General features: G+C 39.8%; 3 protein-coding genes across 3 annotated transcripts in view; all 3 read left to right on the forward strand.

Annotated features, from left to right (window-relative positions):
* Window positions 1-1,828: 1,828 nt before the first annotated feature.
* On the forward strand, window positions 1,829-7,035 carry cnn2 (calponin 2). Its single transcript, XM_020616213.1, has 7 exons — window positions 1,829-2,041; window positions 4,115-4,236; window positions 4,342-4,408; window positions 4,807-4,944; window positions 5,070-5,186; window positions 5,754-5,900; window positions 6,535-7,035. The coding sequence occupies exons 1-7, from the start codon at window positions 1,988-1,990 to the stop codon at window positions 6,835-6,837; spliced, it is 948 nt and encodes a 315-aa protein (XP_020471869.1). The 5' UTR covers window positions 1,829-1,987; the 3' UTR covers window positions 6,838-7,035.
* A 3,707-nt stretch (window positions 7,036-10,742) lies between these two features.
* rps15 (ribosomal protein S15) lies at window positions 10,743-14,056 on the forward strand. Its single transcript, XM_020616138.1, has 4 exons — window positions 10,743-10,842; window positions 11,222-11,307; window positions 12,494-12,728; window positions 13,894-14,056. The coding sequence occupies exons 1-4, from the start codon at window positions 10,840-10,842 to the stop codon at window positions 14,005-14,007; spliced, it is 438 nt and encodes a 145-aa protein (XP_020471794.1). The 5' UTR covers window positions 10,743-10,839; the 3' UTR covers window positions 14,008-14,056.
* A 395-nt stretch (window positions 14,057-14,451) lies between these two features.
* Window positions 14,452-20,759, forward strand: part of LOC109969325 (dipeptidyl peptidase 9-like) — a 15,190-nt gene continuing 8,882 nt past the window's right edge. The window contains 7 exon segments of the mRNA XM_020616139.1: window positions 14,452-14,754; window positions 16,084-16,167; window positions 16,252-16,634; window positions 16,970-17,187; window positions 19,117-19,288; window positions 20,422-20,532; window positions 20,691-20,759. The exon segment at window positions 20,691-20,759 is cut by the window's right edge and continues 54 nt beyond it. Of these exon segments, the coding sequence (XP_020471795.1) occupies window positions 16,112-16,167; window positions 16,252-16,634; window positions 16,970-17,187; window positions 19,117-19,288; window positions 20,422-20,532; window positions 20,691-20,759 (1,009 nt within the window). The 5' untranslated portion in view covers window positions 14,452-14,754; window positions 16,084-16,111.

Raw genomic sequence — 20,759 nt, forward strand, 5'->3', positions numbered from 1 at the left:
GCTGTGTTTATGAGGAGACAGACCTGGATTTGCGTCATTATTGCCATTGCAAGATTTCACTTCCCATCCTTTGAGTAGAACAAGCCAGCATGTATAATGAGGGGTTCAAATTCAGCCAGAACACTGCTGGGTTGAGGTTGTGCAATTCATGGCAATCTGCTGATGATGTCATTAAGCAGTCATAATTTTCATCATTGAATAATCTGATTATTGTCTTAAACCCATCAATTGCTTTGTCTATAAGATATAGTGAATACTGAAAATACCAATTATAATTTCCCAGAGCCCAACACTGTGTATTCAATTAGCATTTTTTGTTCAACAAGAAAAAATAAATAAAATTTCTGTTTAATGTGACAAAGAGGCTGAAACCTTACATCTCAGGAACTGGAACTGCCATGTGTTTAGCCTCTCAATCCCCACCAAAGGTGAACACGTTTGACTCAAAATAAGATCCAGCTTTTTGACAAGAAGCTGCTAAAATGTTCTGTTGAACAAGACTAGCTGAAGCAAACTTTATTTTTCAAGGTATTTAGCAGCATCTTATGTCCAGCTTCATTTTCCTATCTTGAACAATAACACTATTGTCCAAAACTAGATTATGGCTGGTCTAGAAAACAACTGGGTCACAGTGTCACAGGGAGTATTTCCTGTTACAAAATATAAGTTGGGGGGGGGGTTCACATTCAGAAGAATCCGTAATATTTAACTGAAAGTAAACGTTATAGGAGTTTTAAACTAAATGTTCATTCCCAGAAAAGGCCTATATTATATACTAATATATTCTGTTTCATTAACTTGTACAGAAGGAAGCAGTTCTGTCGTGCTAACTGTTGTTCTACATTCACTTTAGAACCATCAGATGTTATTCTGGACCAGTTTTACAAATCCTGGCAAGCCAAGAGAAGATGTCTGTTATCTAGGAACCACATAACATGGACATTACGTCACCTCAGTAGGTCATTTTGCCAAGTTTCCTTCCTCAAAACTTTTTTAATCGTCTGTGACTCGAAAAAGTGCGACAATTTGTCTGGTCCGCTGCACGTCTGGTATGCAGGGTGGGACCTCTGGATCACTCCCACCATTTAGGAATTTGGGAAGTTTCCCTCCTTATAAGGAGTTTTTGATATCAATCGCGACCTAAAGGAAGAGAAAGGGAAAGGTGGAGCCTAGGATCGATTAAAGAAGCGCACAGCCAAAGGAGGAACCGAGTACCAAGAGGACTCCTATCTGCGGACTACCGTACTTGCTGGAGCGCAAATGTTTTTATAATGGGAATGTACTGGTTTACACAAGGTCTACTGTTCTGAGGGGGGCTCCATAAGGCTAGCTAGGTGATTTATAGCTGTGTTTTTAGCATGTCATGACACAGGCATCGTCAATATTGACAATATTCACTGATTATATAGGCTACCTGATGTTTTGAAGATGATGTGAAAGCTATTCAATGTTGGGCTACAAGCTTGACAAGAAAAATTAAAAATTTAAATGGTAATACATTTATGGCATAGTGCTGAGCCCCCTGACACTTCCGTTTTAAAATTAAAATGTAAAGCCAATATTAGACCGTGTGGTCCCCTCATCAGATAAGGGTCTTCAACTGTACATCCTAAGTGGCTTTGTTGAGTTAGCCTGTGTAAAAACACAGCATTATGCTCCTGTTTCATGTTACGTTCTAACATGTTAAATCCTTGTGTTGAATATTCATTAAATGTTTTTTTAACAGGTGATACTCATACAAGAAGCACCCTCGAGCTAACGCGCTACTACATTGCTCCGGATTCGCAGTGAACTATCTTGACTCTTGAATGTAATCTCTTTGGTAGAAACCGTGGGAGCGCTGTAATTGGTGGCCGTAAAAGAGAAAGGAAGTATTCAGTTCACTCTGAGGTTTCATTGGGGGAGAAAGTTAAAGATAATTTAGCGCAGTTTTTGTTCTCGAGTAGTTTTCTTTTTATCGCCACAAAAAAATCACGACTCTTTGACAATGGCTTTTAACAAAGGTCCTGCCTACGGATTATCCGCGGAAGTCAAAAACAAGGTAGGTGTACACATTTATATATCATATAAAGTGAGTTGTACTGACTTTCCTCCCGTCGTCCACTCACAGCTTGACGCCTCTCCCCGAGTCACCTGGCCTCCATTTTGATGAGCACGCCCCGGTTAAGTAAGAGGTGGATGGAGAGACAGTGTCGGTAGAGATTTAGTTTGAAAAAGTGTTTGAGAAGCTAAATTTCAGTGTTCCCGTGCAGGCGGCTAACTTAAATGCAGACTATGGGCGTTGGCCCTCTTGGCAATGAAGTGTGTCGTTGTGGAAAAATTGTTATCCCTGTTTCCAGCTCTGTCTCTTCCCTGTGCCCGGCGTTGTCCCGCAAATTCGCCCATTAGTCTGTGGGCTGAAAGCCATTATACCTCGATGCTGCGCTTCTTTCCTGTCTTTGCTCATTTGAAATGCCAAGAATAGTTTCCTGCTCCTCCCTTTGTGGTATCGTGCTGGTTTTCACAGTTACATTTTGCCTCTTTCGAATAAAGTCAGATCAGTGCGAGGAGTCAGATTTCACCTGGTTTTTAAAACTAGGGCATCGTGTGACTAATTCTCACAGACTCTCCAAACTGACCCTGCTTTTCTGGCAATGTGTAATTTTCTTTTTGAGTGCGGCCTTGATAAGGAAAGCAGCGTGTTTTATTTGCAGATCTTTGCACATCCGGATCCATTTAAAATACCAGGCCTGATGTTGGAGAAGAATTTCCCGATGAAGTTATTTGTTTCACACCGAGCTGCATAACTTTGAGAACTTTTTATTTATTTGAATACAGGGGAAGTGTCTATTGCTACTGTGTAATACCATTAATTTGCTAGCTTTCAACTTTGTTCCTCTTTCTCACTAAAAAAGGAAAGGGTAGTTTAAGTTGCAGCTCATCTGCCACAGATGTCCTTAGATTTGCTCAGTCTTTTTGACACATATCACTTTCTTTAACTCACCCTCCATTGTGACCCCCACCTGCATTCTTTGGCTTTGGCCTTGTATGGAGGAGAGGGTTATGTCCCCTCCCTAAATCTCTGCAGAAGAACATGTGCCGAACATAAAGAAAACACACAGATTTCCTCTGTCTCCGACTGGTGGTGTCCTTGAAAGGGGGACTGAAGAGATGCCTGGGGACCACCCTCCTGTTCATTTATTGGATCCACACACAGTCTGATGCCCTTGCTGCTTCATTCAGCTCTTTAATCCAAGCACTAAGGGCTAAATTCCTTGTGTTCACTCTGTCTGCAAATTGCATCTGTAGGATTCTTTGTGGGCAATTTGAAATAGCAGTGTTGCTTTTATATGTGGATAACTGGATGAAGGAAATGTAATTAGAACAAAATTTCCTTTAGAGTACAACCAGCTGTGTGGCTAACTTTGTTTATATAGCACTTTACACTGCAGTTTAGGATCTTCTTGCCTTCTGGAACAGAGGGAGCCCGTAGTGTGCTGCTTGTCATTCGACACCTTGTCCTTCACTGAAACAGAAGAAAATGTTTACCCGCTTCATGTTTACTAGCATTTCATTTCTGCTTTCTAGTTTGTTACACAGCACATTGGAAGAGTTGTTTAGATGATGGTAACTCTTCTCCTGAATGGCCTCTTTTGGAGCCAGTGCAGCATGTTTCACACTTGTATCAAAGTAACACCTCAAAATCACTCTCCTCTCTAGAAAGTCTGGCTTTGTGCCAGGCTGCTATTTTTCAGCAACTGCCATCCTTGCTTTAGGAAGGGATTTAGCAGTTCACCAAACAGGATATCCGCATGCGTGTGCGTTGGGTCATGTCAGCATCACCTCTGTTTATATCCTAATAAGACAGACCGGGCACTTCTCTAGGGTGACCATGAAACATGATTACAAGCAGTCACAATACACTTTTGAGGACAAATGTTGGCATGTGATATGTGAATATCTATAGCTCTGTTCCTATTACAGAGCTCGGTTATCGGTGTATTTAAGTTGTAAGGGCAAGAAAGAACAAAAAGGACTGAATTCTAGAAATGTATTTCCTGCTTAACAAATCACAGACTGGCTGTTGTAGCTTCTGGTGAATCACATGTGACCTTTGACCTTTCTACCCAACCAGATTGCACAGAAGTATGACCCTCAGAAAGAGGAGGAGCTGAGGATTTGGATCGAAGAAATCACTGGCTCTTCCATAGGCCCTGACTTTCAGAAAGGCCTGAAGAATGGAGTCATTCTGTGCGAGTAAGCAGAGATCACATATTGCCTGTTTGATTCCGTGTTACTTTATGTACAGGGGTTTGGAAAACCAAATGATTTTTGCCCCATTTCTTTCTGCTCTTCTATCAGACTTATCAACAAACTACAACCAGGCTCAGTGAAAAAGATCAACAAGTCGGCACTGAACTGGCACCAGGTGAGATAATGGATGACGCATACTTTTTAACTAACTCAGGGTGTGGCAGCAGTTTTTCTCTCTGCCTTTTAAAAATTTTTTTTATATAGCAATAGTCCATTAATGGAAATGATGATGTTGCATGCCGTTAGAGACTCTCTTTTGTACCTAGTGAACAAATACTCCCCTGTGCTATTGTGTTTTTCTGCCAGCTCACTGAATCATGCCAGCTCATGGTTACACTTGCAAGTCAGCAGTGTTGTAAGCTTCTTTTCCGAGGTGTAACGAGTCACTGCAAACACACTCCCGTATTTGAGATTACAAAGTGTTTTTACAAATAAGAGTGCAATGGTATGCAAACAGAAATGGTCACATCTGTCTTTCTAAATCTAACACTGTTTAAATTGGTGTGGCTTTAGCTGGAGAACCTGACCAACTTCATCAAAGCCATCACAGAGTACGGCCTGAAGCCTCATGACATCTTTGAAGCCAATGACCTGTTTGAGAGCGGCAACATGACCCAGGTTCAGACAACGCTGCTCGCTCTGGCTGGCATGGTGAGTCCTCAAAATCCAGACTCTGGCATTAGGAGTAATATTTTTCGTCATCCCTGTCACAGGAAATTGTTGTCGTGGTGTGGGATTCGATTCACTGTGACAACCTATTCTGTATTCTCTCTCAGGCCAAGACCAAGGGCTGCCAGTCGCGGATGGACATCGGGGTGAAGTATGCCGACAAGCAGGAGAGGATGTTTGATGAGGAGAAGATGAAGGCTGGACATTGCGTCATCGGCCTGCAGGTATAGTTTGTTTGGAGGCTCCTGAGTGAGCGGGTTTAAAATGTGGAGAGTTTGAGATCTGAAACTAATCAAACCAGCAAAAAGGGAGGAGAGGGTACCACTCAAGAAGTACATTGACAGCTTACTGATGTGATGTCTTTGGCTGGTATTGGCAGAGGTGAGTCACGTCACATGCTTGGTCAGCCAAGCTCACTACTGCATGTGAAACCAGACTTTGTCATGATCTCATGCCAAGTATGGCATACTCGTGTTTATGAGTTTATCATTGTTCTCACACCCTTTAAGCCTCTTGTTTTGTTATTGTTTCCAGCGCCAAGAAAGATGTCTGTAGATATGAGTGCTGCCTAAACAGTGGGCGGAACCTGCACTACAACTTAGTGTTTACTGACTGAAATGCTGAAAGCATATGTGTGCCTGGTGTTGTGATTGTATAAACATCACTCACACTTGTTTAAAATTATGAAAATACACTGATATTGTGCAGCAAGTTTTTTTTTCTAGAAGTCTTTTGATAAGTATAAAGTTTTGTTTTTTTTCTCTCTCTCTCTCTCTCTCTCTCTCCTCCAGATGGGGACCAACAAGTGTGCCAGTCAGGCAGGTATGAATGCATATGGCACCAGGAGGCATTTATATGACCCTAAAGTTCAAATCCAGCCCCCAATGGACAACACAACCATCGGTCTGCAAATGGGAACCAACAGGGGGGCAAGCCAGGTACTGCAACACAGTCCCAGCTTGTCCTACGTTCGGTGTTGTAGGACTGCAGTGTAAACAAGTCTCAAGGCTTTACTTATTCCCCGGTCTTTCCATTGCTGTAAGCATGTCATGTTTAGGCTTGTAGAAAACTGAACTCTGGGACTTTGTATAAGGGAAAATAGGCTGAGTGAAATCAGCACTTTAACAGCCATACAGGAAAAATAATTATATTATCTATTATAACACTAAAAAAATGAAAGTAAACTAAAGCCACAGTATAAATTTTTCAAATATTTTTGTTGTAGAAAACTCCTCCAAAACTTGTCTTAATGTGGAAAGGTGCTGTCAAAGCCTCCTGTGACCCAGACTCATTGAACAGCAGTGCAGAGATATTAGCTTCTAAAAGGTTTTGAGATGGATTGACCTCTTAACAATGAGATTTTCAATTATTTCTGCTTGATCAGTAAGTTTTGTTGCATTCTCATTGTCATTTCATAACAACAAGCATCTGAAGAGCTAAGCAGAGTGTGATGGAGTGTAGTGGAGAGGGAGTGCTGGATGGAGTGGATTGATTTGGTGTTTCATGCTAGTGCTATCTGAAGTTGCATTCTGTAGCTTTAAATGTATTCTTATTCCTTTGCATCTACTACAGGCTGGGATGACTGCTCCAGGGACAAGACGTGCCATTTATGACCAAAAGCTGGGCACAGACAAGTGCGACAACAGTACCATGTCCCTCCAGATGGGATACGCCCATGGAGCCAACCAAAGTGGCCAAAACTTTGGCCTGGGGCGCCAGATCTACGACGCTAAGTACTGCCCTAAAGGTGGAGAGGTTGGAAATGATCAGAGTGGGGCAGGCGGTGCCCAAGACTTCATCCCAGATTACCAAGATGAGGGTTACCAGGGTTACCAGGAAGAAGAGCACGGGTACCATGACAGGACAGATTACTAGGAAGAAGAATGTTCTGCAAGAATACATCATGGCAGGGGGGTTATTTTTATATCCAGAGTATGTGGTACTTTTTTTTTTTTTTTAGGCCACATTCTTTTAGTATTGTATAAAATGTTCTTACCCCTACTTGTGCAAAACCAATGTTACACATTACAATGAACTATATTTGTGACTTAAAAAAAAACAAACATTTAAAGTGACCACAAAAGGCAGTTTTTTGGGCTTAGGTAGTCCTTTTTGTCCAGGGATATTTTTTTTCTTTTTCTAAAGGGAAAAAAATATATATCACTAAACCACCCCCCGATTTTTGCTGACTCATTAGTTACATTAAGGAAGATCCCTAAGTCCCTAACAGCACTATGAAATTGAAAGTGAAACATTAGGGAGTCTCATAGAAAAAAACAAAACAAAAAAAACCCCACAATTTTCATCAAAATACCCAAATGTTTCATCTGTGTAAACAATTACTTTCTGTAATCCTGTGGATGTGCATTTGTTTGTTCAGCATCATCTTCAGCCCTTCAGTATTGGTCATTGACATATAAAGAAGAAAACAACTTTTTTTTTCTTTAAGGAACAAAGTCTTGTCTTTTTTTTTCTGTCTTTCATGGAGGAAAAATTTCCTCTGTTTATTTAACCGCTCCAGCTGGAGTTGGGCTTGTTTTCTTTAGATTGAATACAGTGAAGTGGAGGAGTGGATAAAGTAATACTCAAGTGAAGTTTGGAACATTCCAAGTAAGAATACTGGATTCTTTTGTGTCAGTGAATAATGTTTAAGTGAATCTTAAATATTGGTTGATATGCAAACCAATTATGACTATTTGATTATTATTATTTATGCATAATTGTGATTTGAACAGGGGCTGTTTTGTACCTAGAATCAGAATAACATTTGGTATATGAGTTTACTTTCCCCTCTGGAATAATTCTTATGCCAATGGGGGGAAGTCAAATGATTTGTGAATATGATGTGTATTGAATATGATGTAATAAAGATGTGTATTCATTATATCGTGGTGGTGTGCTTTGTTTTAAAACAAATGTAACAAAAGGACAGGCCTGTGACTAACTCCTTAGTCAGCAGATGCTTTGAATTGTTAGCTGTTAAGTAACAAGAATGTGAGAAGAGTTTAAGAAATGACACGAAATGAGATAATGAACTAGACTTGGGTGGTGTGTTAAAAGATGGGAAATGTTGTGAAACAACTAGCTTTTAGTGCACAAGGTTGCAAAATTACTACATTACTGCACACTACTGTAGAATACTGCAAAGCCTCCATAAACCAGACATGCACTATATAAAGGTTGGTTCACCTTATAAATAACATTTTCTCTCTTCCCTTCTAGTAGTATGTAGCCATGGAAATAGTTCTGATTCATTTATTCCATGTCTCAAGTTAGCTTTGGCTTTTCCACTCGAGAACAATGTTAAGTTCCACTTAACATTGGCTAAATACCAAGAAGTTTTAAAATGGTATGCATTTGTAAATGCCCCCATGGGAAAAAAGGTAAACTTTCCCTATGTACATCACAGCCTGCAGGATTTTCTCTAGGCTTTATGAGGGCTTAGTTGCAGTCTGAGGGGGTTGGTTTAGGTTTTTTTGTTTTCTTAAATGGATGTGAAAGAAAGCGGGCAACACAGTTTTCCATATTTTATATTTCAGACTCAAAATTTATTAATTTTTTTTCTCATCAATCTACAAACAATATGCCACAGTGATGAAGAGAGAACAGGCTTTTTGACAGTTTTGAAAATGTCTTAAAAATAAAAGACTGAAATATCCCATTTACATCAGTATTCAGACCCTTCACTTAGTACTTGTTTAAAGTACCTTTGGCAACATCACCAGCCTCAATTCCTCTTGAGAATGAAGCTGCAAGCTCAGCATCTTTCTTTTGGAGTTTTCTTCCATTCTTCTTGGATGAATTGTTCAAGGTCAACCAGGTTGGATGGTTTTCAGGTCTCTCCAGAGACGCTCTATTGTGTTCAGGTCCAGACTATGGCTGGGCCACTCCAGGACTTTCACAGAGCTTTCCTGAAGACACTGCTGTGTTTTCTTGGCGGTATGCTTCGGGTTGTTGTCTTGTTAAATCTAAACCTTTGCCCCAGCCTTGAGCACTCTGGAGAAGGTTTTCATTCAGAGTTGCTTTATATTTTTCTGCATCCAAGGCCCTGATTCCCCGATTGTTCAGTTTGGCTGGGTGACCAGATCTGTGAAGACTGGTGGTGGTTTAAATCTCTTCCAGAGACAATGATGGAGGCTACCGTGCTCTTGGGCACTTTCAATGCTGCAGAAGTGTTCTTGTATCCTTCCCCAGATCTGTGTCTTTACACAATCCTGTCTCGTGGGTCTGTGGACAGTTCTCTCAACCTCATGACTTTGTTTTACACCATCAGCTGTGAGACTTTGTACAAACAGGTGTGTGCCTTTCCTGATTCTATCCAGTGCATTAAATTAGGCACAAGGGGACTCTAATCAAGCTGTGGAAGCATCTCGACCATTGATAGGAGGAGGATACACTAGAGCTCAATTGCAAGTACTGTATTGTAACAAGGGTTCTGAATACTTGTGTAAATTGGATATTTCAGTATTTTATTTTTAATAAATTTAAAAACCTATTTTTGCTTTATCATTGTGGAGTATTTTGTGTAGATCGATGAGGAAAAAACTGAAATGAATCCATTGTAGCATGAGTCTGAAACATAACAAAATATGTAAAACTTGAAAGGGTCTGAATACTTTCCATATTGATTGTATAGATTATCAGTCCCCATGAGGAAATTCTGAGAATAGTCTTTCCACAGTTATCAGTCCTTTAAACCAAAGGACACTGAAAATCTTTAACAGCAGTAATCTGAAAAAAGAAAACCACTTTATTACAACATCATTACAAACGTCATTATAAATTCAAGTCCAGCTTTCAAACTATGTAATCGTGCTTACTATATGGATGTCCCAAAATCTCCCTAGCTAAGTGATATTAAAACAGAGGTCCTTATCATTATTGTTCATGAAAGCATTCAAAAGAATGTGTTACCTTTAACCTCAAGCCACAAGTTCTGACACAAGGGTCTGTTAAATACCATATAGTCATATTACAATTTTATCTGAAATGTGGTAGTGTGTCTCAAAATAAAGACACTCAACTAAGCTCTCATACTTCAGTAAATATACATTGGTGGAAGAAATATTAACATCTTTTACTCAAGTACGAGTACCAACATAATGTAAAAATGGATTACAACTACTTCAATTTACTTAAGTAAAGATAGAGAAGCCTAAATGTGCAGTGCACTTGCACAACTGCTGATCTGTTACATATGTCATTAGATTGTAAATATTGAAAAATCTGTTATAGCTAACTACTTTTATACACTTAGGTAGTTCACTGGTTCCCAACCTAAGTACCAGGCCTCCACAAGATTATTTTGGGGTGTCATTAGATAACTAATGGTTACATTTCTTTTAATGAAACTATGGCAGAATTTTATAGCAGACAAACAATACATTAAACAATCCACTGTCATTATCACATAGTTGCCACCATTCTAATCTGAAAGTAACTGTCAAATGCAGTGCAGTAAAAAGTATATTTCTCTCTAAGTAGCCTATTCTAGTGGTGATCAAATGGAAAAGAGTAAAGTACTAGGTACCTCAAAATTGTAGGCTACTTACAATTTACAAATTATGGTTTTATTTAGTAGGCTACATGTCTCTCAAAAACCAAACAAACCATTCATGCGCTAGTACTATTTTTTAGGTCTAGTTTTTCCTCTACTCCTAGTATGTAAAACTAAGACTGGGTTCAATTTTGATTTTTAACGAATTAATTTAATTTTTAACGAATAATAAACCATAACTTGGTATGGCATAACTGCACCATCTACTGTTTGCAGAAGATACTAACGCCAGAAAATACACCGGATGTTCGTCTTAAATCGCGCGATATTAGACCTAACGAGACTTCTGGCCGTTCTTTTCCTCCGGAACATCGGGCAATATGGTGGGTATTCAACTGATCCTGATACTATCAAAATATTATCTATATCCATCTGAGCGCTATATTACTTATCATAATAGCTAGTTATATCATCCGAGAGTAGCCGACATTCAGTGGCCATTCAGCAGAAAATCATTGCTCAAAATGCAAAATAAAATGTTTCTTAACTCGTTATTACCCTGAGCAATGGCCGTCTGTGGCTAAGCTAACATGTTGGCCTGTTACAGTCTGTAAAAAGTTGCCGTTCTTGTGCGATAGTAAATAAACGTCGTAGGTGTAACAGTGGCTTTGAGACTAGTTGATGTTTAGTATATGTATTCAAATGTAAATGCTAACAATAGAGCTTATATATTGCTGCTGACGAGAGTGATGTTTTTTCTAGGCGGATGCCGAGATCAAGAAAAAGCGTACCTTCAGGAAGTTCACCTATAGAGGTGTGGACCTGGACCAGCTTCTGGACATGTCCTAGTAAGTGACATTAATGAGGCTGAGCAGCTGATGCTGTATTGCGGCCAGTTGTAACGTTACCATAGTTTCATTTGCTGGAAAAGTGTCACGCTTTGGCATGTTGCACAGTCGTGTTGATTGAACACAGTTCCTTGGAAAACATGTCCTAAGGGTTTTGAGGATTCCTTGTAAACTTTTAAAATTCGGGTCCTGCAAGTGTTGACATATTTTAATTTTGCGTTTTTTTTTTTTTTTTTTTGAGTGGTAAGCCTGATTGCTTTTTATTTAAGCAGTGACTTTTGTCATTGACCTTTTGAAACTTACTGGTACCTCTGCCTGTGTTGTGTTTTCCAGTGATGGCACAGATAATAATGACATGTCCACTTCTAAACATATTTAACCTTGACTTTTCAAGTATGAACAAAGATATACTGATCTGCAAGTCTTGTACTGAATGGCGACTGCACTGCCACTGAAAGTGCTTTGTTCAATTTGATGTTGAGTGAATACGAATTTGCAAGAACTAGCACATTGTTTTCTATTTTTCCATTTAAGTGTAACAGGAATTGCATTTCTTGGTTTAAATAAAATGAGTATTTCTTGTTTAGTCAGCAGCTGCCATATTGCCATACTGTGTTTCTACATCTGACAGACAAACATTGTCAGAGGTCATCAGGTGTTTAGCTGTTTTCAGATTGGACGTGGCGGGCGCATGCACAAATTGCATTGGCCACCAGCTGCTAGGTGACCAAAAAGCTTTCTATGAGGTGGTTGGCAGATATTAAATTTGTCACGCAGTGTACTTGGATGCATGATGTATCTATCTACATGTCAGCAGAAAGTTCTGGCTTTAGCTGAAATGATGATGAGGAGGAGACGAGCTGCAGCAAATAAGAGGGTGTGCATCCGGCAAAATCATCTTCTTCTTCGTTTTCTTTGTGGTCTGTCGGCTTCTCTGCAATCACATGCATTGAGGTGTCGTCACAGAGCGCTGCACCCAAGTTAAACCTTTTTTTTTTTTTACTTCAGTGCTGTGCGCAGAAACGGCAAAAATGACCTTGCGCTGCGCTCAGTTCGGCACAGCACTGATGTGTTCTTGCGCCGTGCAACACAAACATGAATAGGTTTGATGGCAGAGCACAGCGCCCACTGCATCCTATCTGGAAATGGCTTTTCAATGACATCAGTGTTGTCTCTCCCTCTATAGTGAACAGCTGATGCAGCTGTACTGCGCCCGCCAGAGGAGGCGGCTGAACCGTGGTCTGCGCCGCAAGCAGCAGTCCCTCCTGAAGCGCTTGCGTAAGGCAAAGAAAGAGGCTCCCCCCATGGAGAAACCAGAGGTGGTGAAGACCCATCTGAGAGACATGGTCATCCTGCCTGAAATGGTTGGGTCCATGGTTGGAGTGTACAATGGCAAGACTTTTAACCAGGTTGAAATCAAGGTGAGGTGCTGCTGGTTAGATTGCAGATATGTAAACCTGAGGGTTTTTTGGATTACCACCACTTACTGTAGTCAAAGAAGAAATGTCACAAATTGACATTACATAATGGGTATCCATGTCTGGCGGCGCGTATGCGCGCAGCAGCCCAGCACCGTCAGCTCCAAAGTTTCGTTGTATGTGTCACAATGTTACAATGACAATAAAATAAATTTACTCTTTAATGAGGTGATTAGTTTCCTAGTAGAAGAATGGCAGAGGGTCCTTATTGTGCTTATGTCTTGAATATGGTATTAATTTGCAAATTTCTCAGTCTTGTACTTATTCTGAGCCATTCATTTCACTCAAAAATGCCCCCACGGGAAAAAAGGTCAACTTTCCCTATGTACATCACAGCCTGCAGAATTTTCTCTAGGTTTTATGAGGGCTTAGTTGCAGTCTGAGGGGGTTGGTTTAGGGTTTTTTTTTCCTTAAATAGTTGTGAAAGAAAGCGGGCAACACAATGTAGTCAAAAGTCTATGCATTCTTTTATCAGCACATAGAATTCTTCCTTGTTTTTGTTGTTTCATTCTAATGGGTTGCCTAAACTCCTATTTGTGTTCATATAGCAGGAAAAACCCTGGCCTAAAACTGTAACCTAAGAACTGAAGTATGCAGAACTTTCAAGGCCATGAAACATACAGTGACAGCACCACTGTTTTTCTTGTAAATTTAAGGTGCACAAAGTGCTGCCAGAATTATTGCCTACAGGAGTGTGCAGGATAGTAAAGCTAGCTTTTGACAACTTTCAGTGCAGGTTGACTCAAACTTCTCTTGGGCTCTAACTTTAGATATACACCATTTTAGCAGTGCCTAAATTATACAGTATGATAATGAATCTTATAGAATGTAGTTTTTGCTTAGAATCCAATAAAGCACTGCATTTTGGTGTATGTGCATGGCTGCTTCTTGTGTCACATGCACTCTCGTCACTTGACTTTTAAATGAGATTTCTTTTTCTAAACTTTTTCTCAATATCAGGCTTAAAGTAAATACAATTAAGTTTAAATAGGATTTACCCGGTACTCCTTACCTGTATCATCTCCTACTTAAGTGTTTTGTGCATTTACTGTTGCAAACAAATGCATTTGTCTCATCTCTAACATAACACTGCTTGTTCTGTCCACAGCCTGAGATGTGTGGCCACTACCTGGGTGAGTTCTCCATCACCTACAAACCAGTCAAGCATGGTCGTCCCGGTATTGGAGCTACACACTCTTCTCGTTTCATCCCTCTGAAGTAGAGACTGTGTTCTTTGTATAAATAAAAAATAAAAAACTGGGTGCTCTGCATATATTGTCTCACTTTCTTTTTCATTAAAAATTCTGTATTCTCAGACTTGAGCTTTGACATTTGGAGTGTTGATAAATCATGGTGGTATCTTGAGTGATACAATAACAGTTGTGCTTTGTTGGTAATATCAGTCATGATTTTGTACTGAAAAGCCTTAGCAATTTATTTAATGTGATCACTGTGTTTAAGAGTGGGGAAAAAAAGTTTCTTTAAACACAGAAGTGGTACAGACATGGCAGTAGATTTGATGCATTGGTTTGATTGGAAAATACTACATATAGTTTGGTTAACTTATTGGTAGCTTCCCGGTCATGTTTTTCCACTTTTTTTTCTTGACGCGTTCTCGATTACTCTGGATAGGTGTACAAAATGTTAAGCATACTTGTGAAGTTAATGTGAGCTTGTGCATGGGAAATAGTTAAACGTATGAAGGAGGACTCGAGCTGTGGAAAATGACGTCCGGCAACTCACACTGCACCGCTGACGCTTCCTTAACGGCAGTGCGAACGTGAAAAAGTACCGGTGGTGTACACCTTTAGAGCAAAGTTCCCCCTTTGCCCGAATTAGTAGAAGCCAATTACATTTTGTGAGTGGTCACAGTGGGCCATGGATACAACCTTTAGCAGTTGCAAAATCTGTTTATCGACACCAAGCCAATAAAGTTTGGAACTTGGTTAAAGAAAGAGTGGCCAGATTGGTAAGTATTTTCTTAAATTTTGGTTTATTTTATATGGACGGTCGTCTAAGCGAGCGTTTTTAACAGAAAAATAGTAACCATAAGCTAGCGGCTAGCTAGTTTTTTTAAGCTAGGTTAACGGTAGCCGGCTAGTTAGCTTGAAAGTGAAAATGACAGAAGAGAGATGTCATGTCAAAGTGTAGCTAATCAAGCTTTTTCCACCAAGATACGACTTAATAAAGGGTATTTTCAAATCATTTGCGGCTCCGTCATTCACTGCCAGCTGCAACGTTAACGTCATTTAAAATGGTAACACAAATGAACTAGCCAGTGTTTTCTCCAGTGTGACTGAGTAGTTAAAACCCGAGAACAAAGATCTATTGTAGGTTAGCTAACCATTAACATTAACGGTACCGGTGCCTGCCTCCTTCCCCATTCTTAAAATTGGCCTGCAAAGTTAAAAGGATAATGGGCAACCAAAAAGGGCCTCTCTATATGTAACACTTCAAGTTGTAGCACAGTTTTTCTCATTTTAACTAACTAAATGTTAGTTTACATTATAACACAGAGGCCATGCTACAGTAAGTCAAAGTTAAATGTTCAGGGCATGGGTTTCAGCATAATACAACCAGTAATGCATTTCCTTTTGTACAGGAAACTAAATAGTCAGCTTTACATTTGGGGGAATCTCAATTCTTAAGTCCGCATCTAATGCATTTCTCATCAGTAGGTACAAGATGTCATTTTAACATGGCCTACAAGAAACAGTTGAATTTACCCCTTTAGAGCACCGAGGGTTTAAACTAAGCTATATCTTGGTTGGTGTATTTGTTATGAGCTCAGTATTTATTACAACACAGTTTTAAGGTGCCTCACCACAGTATTTTATCAGCCTAACACTAACCTTCCAAACATATGAAAGGCACTAAAGTTGGTTAAAGAATATGATTATTATCTCAGATATTTGCGTCATACTAATCTTGTGTCCAATGCAGACTATCAAGGAAGAAATGTGGGGATTGAATCCTTTACTTCTGCTACAACAAAAATGGAGAAGTAGAACTTGTTTCTGTACTGCCAAAGACTAAAACATGAGAGATTTAACCAAATCCTTTATTGTCAGTCTGGTTGAAAGTTTTTTAAATCCATGGCACGATGTTTCTGAGTCATTATACTGAGTCATTATAGTGTGTGTACACTGAGTCATTTTTTTGCAGTCCGAGTACTTATGCCTTGTGTACACAGACATATGACCGTACTACTGTTATTATGAGAAATCATTATAAGAAACTATTTGTAATTTTAACTGTATAGGAATTTTGAATAAAAAACCTGTTAACTTTGTTACAGAGTCAGATTGAGGCTTGTTGACCAGTGAATGCATAGAGTCAAGAAGGTCAAACTTTGTGACAATAAAGAAGATATCTGGAAAAGGTACAGTATGATAAGGTGTATGTTTAACTGCTTTGATGCTTAAGAAAAATAGGCGAATAAACAGTTTAACCACTTCCATTAAAGGACTGCACAAGTGAAGGCGTATCTGGGTGTCTGCACCTCTTGTCCATTCTTTCTAATGTCAACATCCAGCTGTGTGGAAATGAGCATGACGGCTGTGGACGGCCTAGCGGACAGCACAGAAGTGGTGGAGATGGAGGATGTCCCATCTCAGTTCTTTGTGGAGAAACACTCTTGGGAGGGCCTCCGTGACATTATCCACTGTAGCAGGAAGTACTCAGGGATGATTGCCAACAAGGCCCCCCATGACTTCCAGTTTGTGCAGAAGAAGGATGAAAATGGACCCCACTCTCATCGGTTGTACTACCTCGGTAAGGTGATTGATGATGCTACATAAAAACCTCTGTATCAGCTTATGATTTCTATTTTCTGCATACTGCTCCTTGGTACTTCTTTCATCTGACCTCAGTCATGTTTTCCTGCTCAGGGCAGCAGAATATGATTGTCTCATGATAGTATAACAAACACTGTGTTGACTTCGGCCTTTTTATTTCTTGCCAAAGGTTCCTTTGTGTATTTTGTATGTGTTTACCAGGAATGAGGTGATCCCCCCCCGTTTCCTGATGGAGCATATTTCGCATAAGCCATCCCTTAAGGTTGGCGGGCGGGTGGGGGGGGTCATTTAAATGTGGTTCTGTCAAAGGTTTCACAGTTATGGGACTGTATATATTAGCACACTAAAACTTACATACCTTGCATACAAAAAAAACATTTTTTCCAGTTTATTCTTATTATCTTATTTGAATTGTTATTTGTTTTCTGAAGGCTACACCACATCAGGGGGCCTACTCTCGAGAGGAGGAGTTGCTAAGAGAGCGTAAACGTTTGGGAGCCTTTGGTATCACCTCCTATGACTACCATTCCCAGACGGGCCTGTTCCTCTTCCAGGCCAACAATAGTCTTTTCTACTGTCAGGACGGAGGCAACAATGGCTTCATCGTGAGTGCACTTCTGTTTGTCTTCAACTTCAGATCTTTAGATACACAGATCAAATTTATTTCAGAGCAAGATGAAGGTCCGCAAGCTCAGATCTTCACACTGCAACTGTTTGGTGGCACTATTGTGATGAATACACGTGTGTGTGTGTGTGTGTGTGTGTGTGTGTGTGTGTGTGTGTGTGATACAGTTGGAGACAGGTGTATATATATACCACCTTAGCCAAATCATGTCAGTGCTTTTTTTCTTTCATCACATTGCCAGTGGGTCAGAAGTTTACATAGACTCAGTTAGTATTTGGTAGTGCTGCCTTGAAATTGTTTAACTTGGGTCAGATGTATTGGGATGCTTTCCACAAGCTTCTTACAGTAAGTTGCAGGAATTTTAGCCCATTCCTCTATACAGAACTGGTGCAGCTCAGTCAGGTTTGAAGGCCACCTTGCTCACACACACTTTTTCTGTTCTGCCCATAAACTTTCTATTGGATTGAGGTCAGGGCTTTGTGGTGGCCACTCCAGTACCTTGACTTAGTTGTCTTTAAGCCATTTTGACACAACTTTGGAAGTCTGCTTGGTGTCATTGTCTATTTGGAAGATCTATTTGCAACCAAGCTTTAACTTCCTGGCTGATGTCCTGAGATGTTGCTTCAATATATCCACATAATCTTCCTTCCATCTGTTTTATGAAGTGGCCCAGTCTCTCCTGCAGCAAAGCACCCCCACATCATGATGCTGCCATCCCATGCTTCATGGCTGGGATGGTGTTCTTTGGATTGCAAGCCTCCCCCTTTTTTCCTCCAGACTTAACAGTGGTCATTATGGCCAAACGGTTCAATTTTGGTTTCATTAGACCAGATGGCATTTCTCCACAATGTAAGATGTTTGTCCCCATGTGCAACTGTAAACCGTAGTCTTTTTAATAACGGTCTTAGAGCAGTTGCTTCTTCCTTGCTGAGCAGTCTTGCAGCTTATATCGACATAGGACTTGTTTTACTGTGGATATAGATACTTTGGTATCTGTTTCCTCCAGTGTCTTCACAAGGTCCTTTGCTGTTGTTTTGGGATCAATTTGTACTGTTTGTACCAAAGTATGTTCATTTCTAGGAGACAGAACGCATCTCCTTCCTGAGCGGTATGGCTGCGTTGTCCCATGGTTTTTATACTTGTGTATAACTTGGTACCTTCAGGGGTTGGAAATTACTCCCAATGATGAACCAGACTTGTGGAGGTCCACAGTTTTCTTGGCTGATTTCTTTTGATTTTCTCTTGATATCAAACAACGAGCTACCGAGTTTGAAGGTTGGCCTTAAAATACATCCACAGCTGCACCTCCTATTAGCTCAAATGATGTCAGTTAGCCAATCAGAGCTTCTAAAGGAAGTCTTGTTTCATGGTGTTTTTGTTATTTTGTTCATCCCTTGTAAATTCTCTAACTCGTAGTTCTAATGTGCCAACTTTATAAAGTACAATGTATTTACATAAAAACCTTGATGTTTTCAAAAATCCTCAATGGTCATTAAAAACATTATGAATTCCTGCATATGTGTGTAGGGTGTGCATTTACAGACAGATTAGGATGGAGAAAGTAGATTTGAGGGGTTGATAGGTATTGGAAAAAAATCTTTATGAAGAACATTGTTAATCTTACAGATTCTTTCAAAATAAAGTGAGCAAGCTCTTCAAATGTACATACTATGTATCACAGTTACTTATTACATGCACATTACTTTAAAACATCAGAAGACTTATGCTTGACAACACTGAGTTTGCAGAAATCTTTGAGTGCACCTCACTGTTATCAGTGTACATGTTCATGCCTGTAACTCTCTGCGTTTAAGACAACACTTGCAACAGGCAGGCCTCTCCTACATCGTTGTACCCAGGTTTTCCTGCACTGCTTCCTCATGACTAAGATTCTGTCTGTTGGTTTTAGCAGTCTGCTCCTGTAAAGCCTGTGGATATCAAGACCCAGTGTTCAGGGACCCGTATGGACCCCAAGATCTGCCGTGGAAACCCTGACTTCATAGCCTTCATCAACAATAATGACCTGTGGATAGCCAACATTAAGACCAGTGAGGAAAGGAGACTCACTTACTGCCACAAAGGTCTGAAGGTTTTGCGCTTCACTTGAGCTATTTGTGCAGGAAATAAAGTGCCATGTGTTGAGCAGCTTTGCATGTGCTATAGTTAATACCCACTTTAATTCATTGCAGAGCAGTAAATTATAGAACAATTAAACTGATTTGCTATTTGATGATTGGAGTTTTCTTTACAGTATCACCATCTCAGTTAAACTACTTACAAGAAAATATGAAGATCATGGCTCCAGACTGCAAATTTATTTAAGGTGCACTGGGTGCGACTGCAAAATAAACAGCTTATATGCTCTCACTGTAAAAATAGTTGACAGACGTAATAATCTCCATGACACTGTCATCGCAGTGTTTATCTGGAGGTCTGTCACTCACCCATCTCACGAGATAGAGATTTCCAAGCTATGAAATGTGTCGATCTACACTGACTCCAAGATGCGTGTCATCCCTGGTCCCTTTTTTTTTACATTACGAGTTTATCATTTTCCTTTGGTGCGTTTGAAGTGTAATCACAACAGACAGCTGCTTAAAGCAGGTAGATCACCTGCTGGCCAGTTTATGTGTTGGAAATATTTTACTTTAATTCATCAGTTTATACTTCAATTGAAATATGATAGCCTAATCTTCATCATCATCATGTTGACTGCTAGGCTAAAGAGCACTACAATGATTAGATAAAAAGAGCTGGAAACTTGTTTTCAGATGTGATTTTCATTCTAAATACAGGCTATGCACTTTGGATGTTAAGAGTATTCAGAGCATTACCTTGTAAAACAGAGGTGGTGCCACTGTCTGACAGACTTGGTGGGACCAGTATGAAATGTTAGTCAGGAGCCCTGAATATGGAATATATATATTTTAAGTTAGTGTGCAATATTACATCATTTGTATTTTTAATGTTATAACACTATGTGGATATAAGTGTTTTTCAGAATCTGTTTTAGTGGCCAGGTGTTTTGAACACATGAGGAGTTTGACTTCGGTACAGCGGCTCTCAATGTGCATATACAATGTTCTTCCATAAGGAAATTAGTAAACAAGATAAGACTGAGAGAACCAGAAAAAATGTGCAAAAAAGAAAAAGGCTAATTGCATTTTAACTATTTAATTTGTTTTATTTATATTTTTAAATGTATTTCTTCTAGGCATGGATAATGTAAAGGAGGACCCCAGGTCTGCAGGTGTAGCAACATTTGTCATCCAAGAAGAGTTTGACCGTTTCACCGGCTACTGGTGGAGTCCCTCAGCAGTAGAAGGTCTGCAGTTAGTAGTTTCAATACCCAAGTCATTCATGTATTAAAGGATTATAACTAACTGAATGCCAATGCTGTTAGGTATTTGTTATGTGAGGTATGTTGTGTGCATACACTACTTTCTGAATACACTCCCATTAATATTTTTCTCCCACTGTCAGACCCTAATGGAGGTAAAACAGTGTTCCTTCTGTATGAAGAGGTGGATGAGACAGAAGTAGAGATTATTC

The sequence above is a fragment of the Monopterus albus genome, unplaced genomic scaffold (assembly GCF_001952655.1).
Source record: "Monopterus albus unplaced genomic scaffold, M_albus_1.0 scaffold172.1, whole genome shotgun sequence".
In the NCBI taxonomy this organism is placed as follows: Eukaryota; Metazoa; Chordata; class Actinopteri; order Synbranchiformes; family Synbranchidae; genus Monopterus; species Monopterus albus.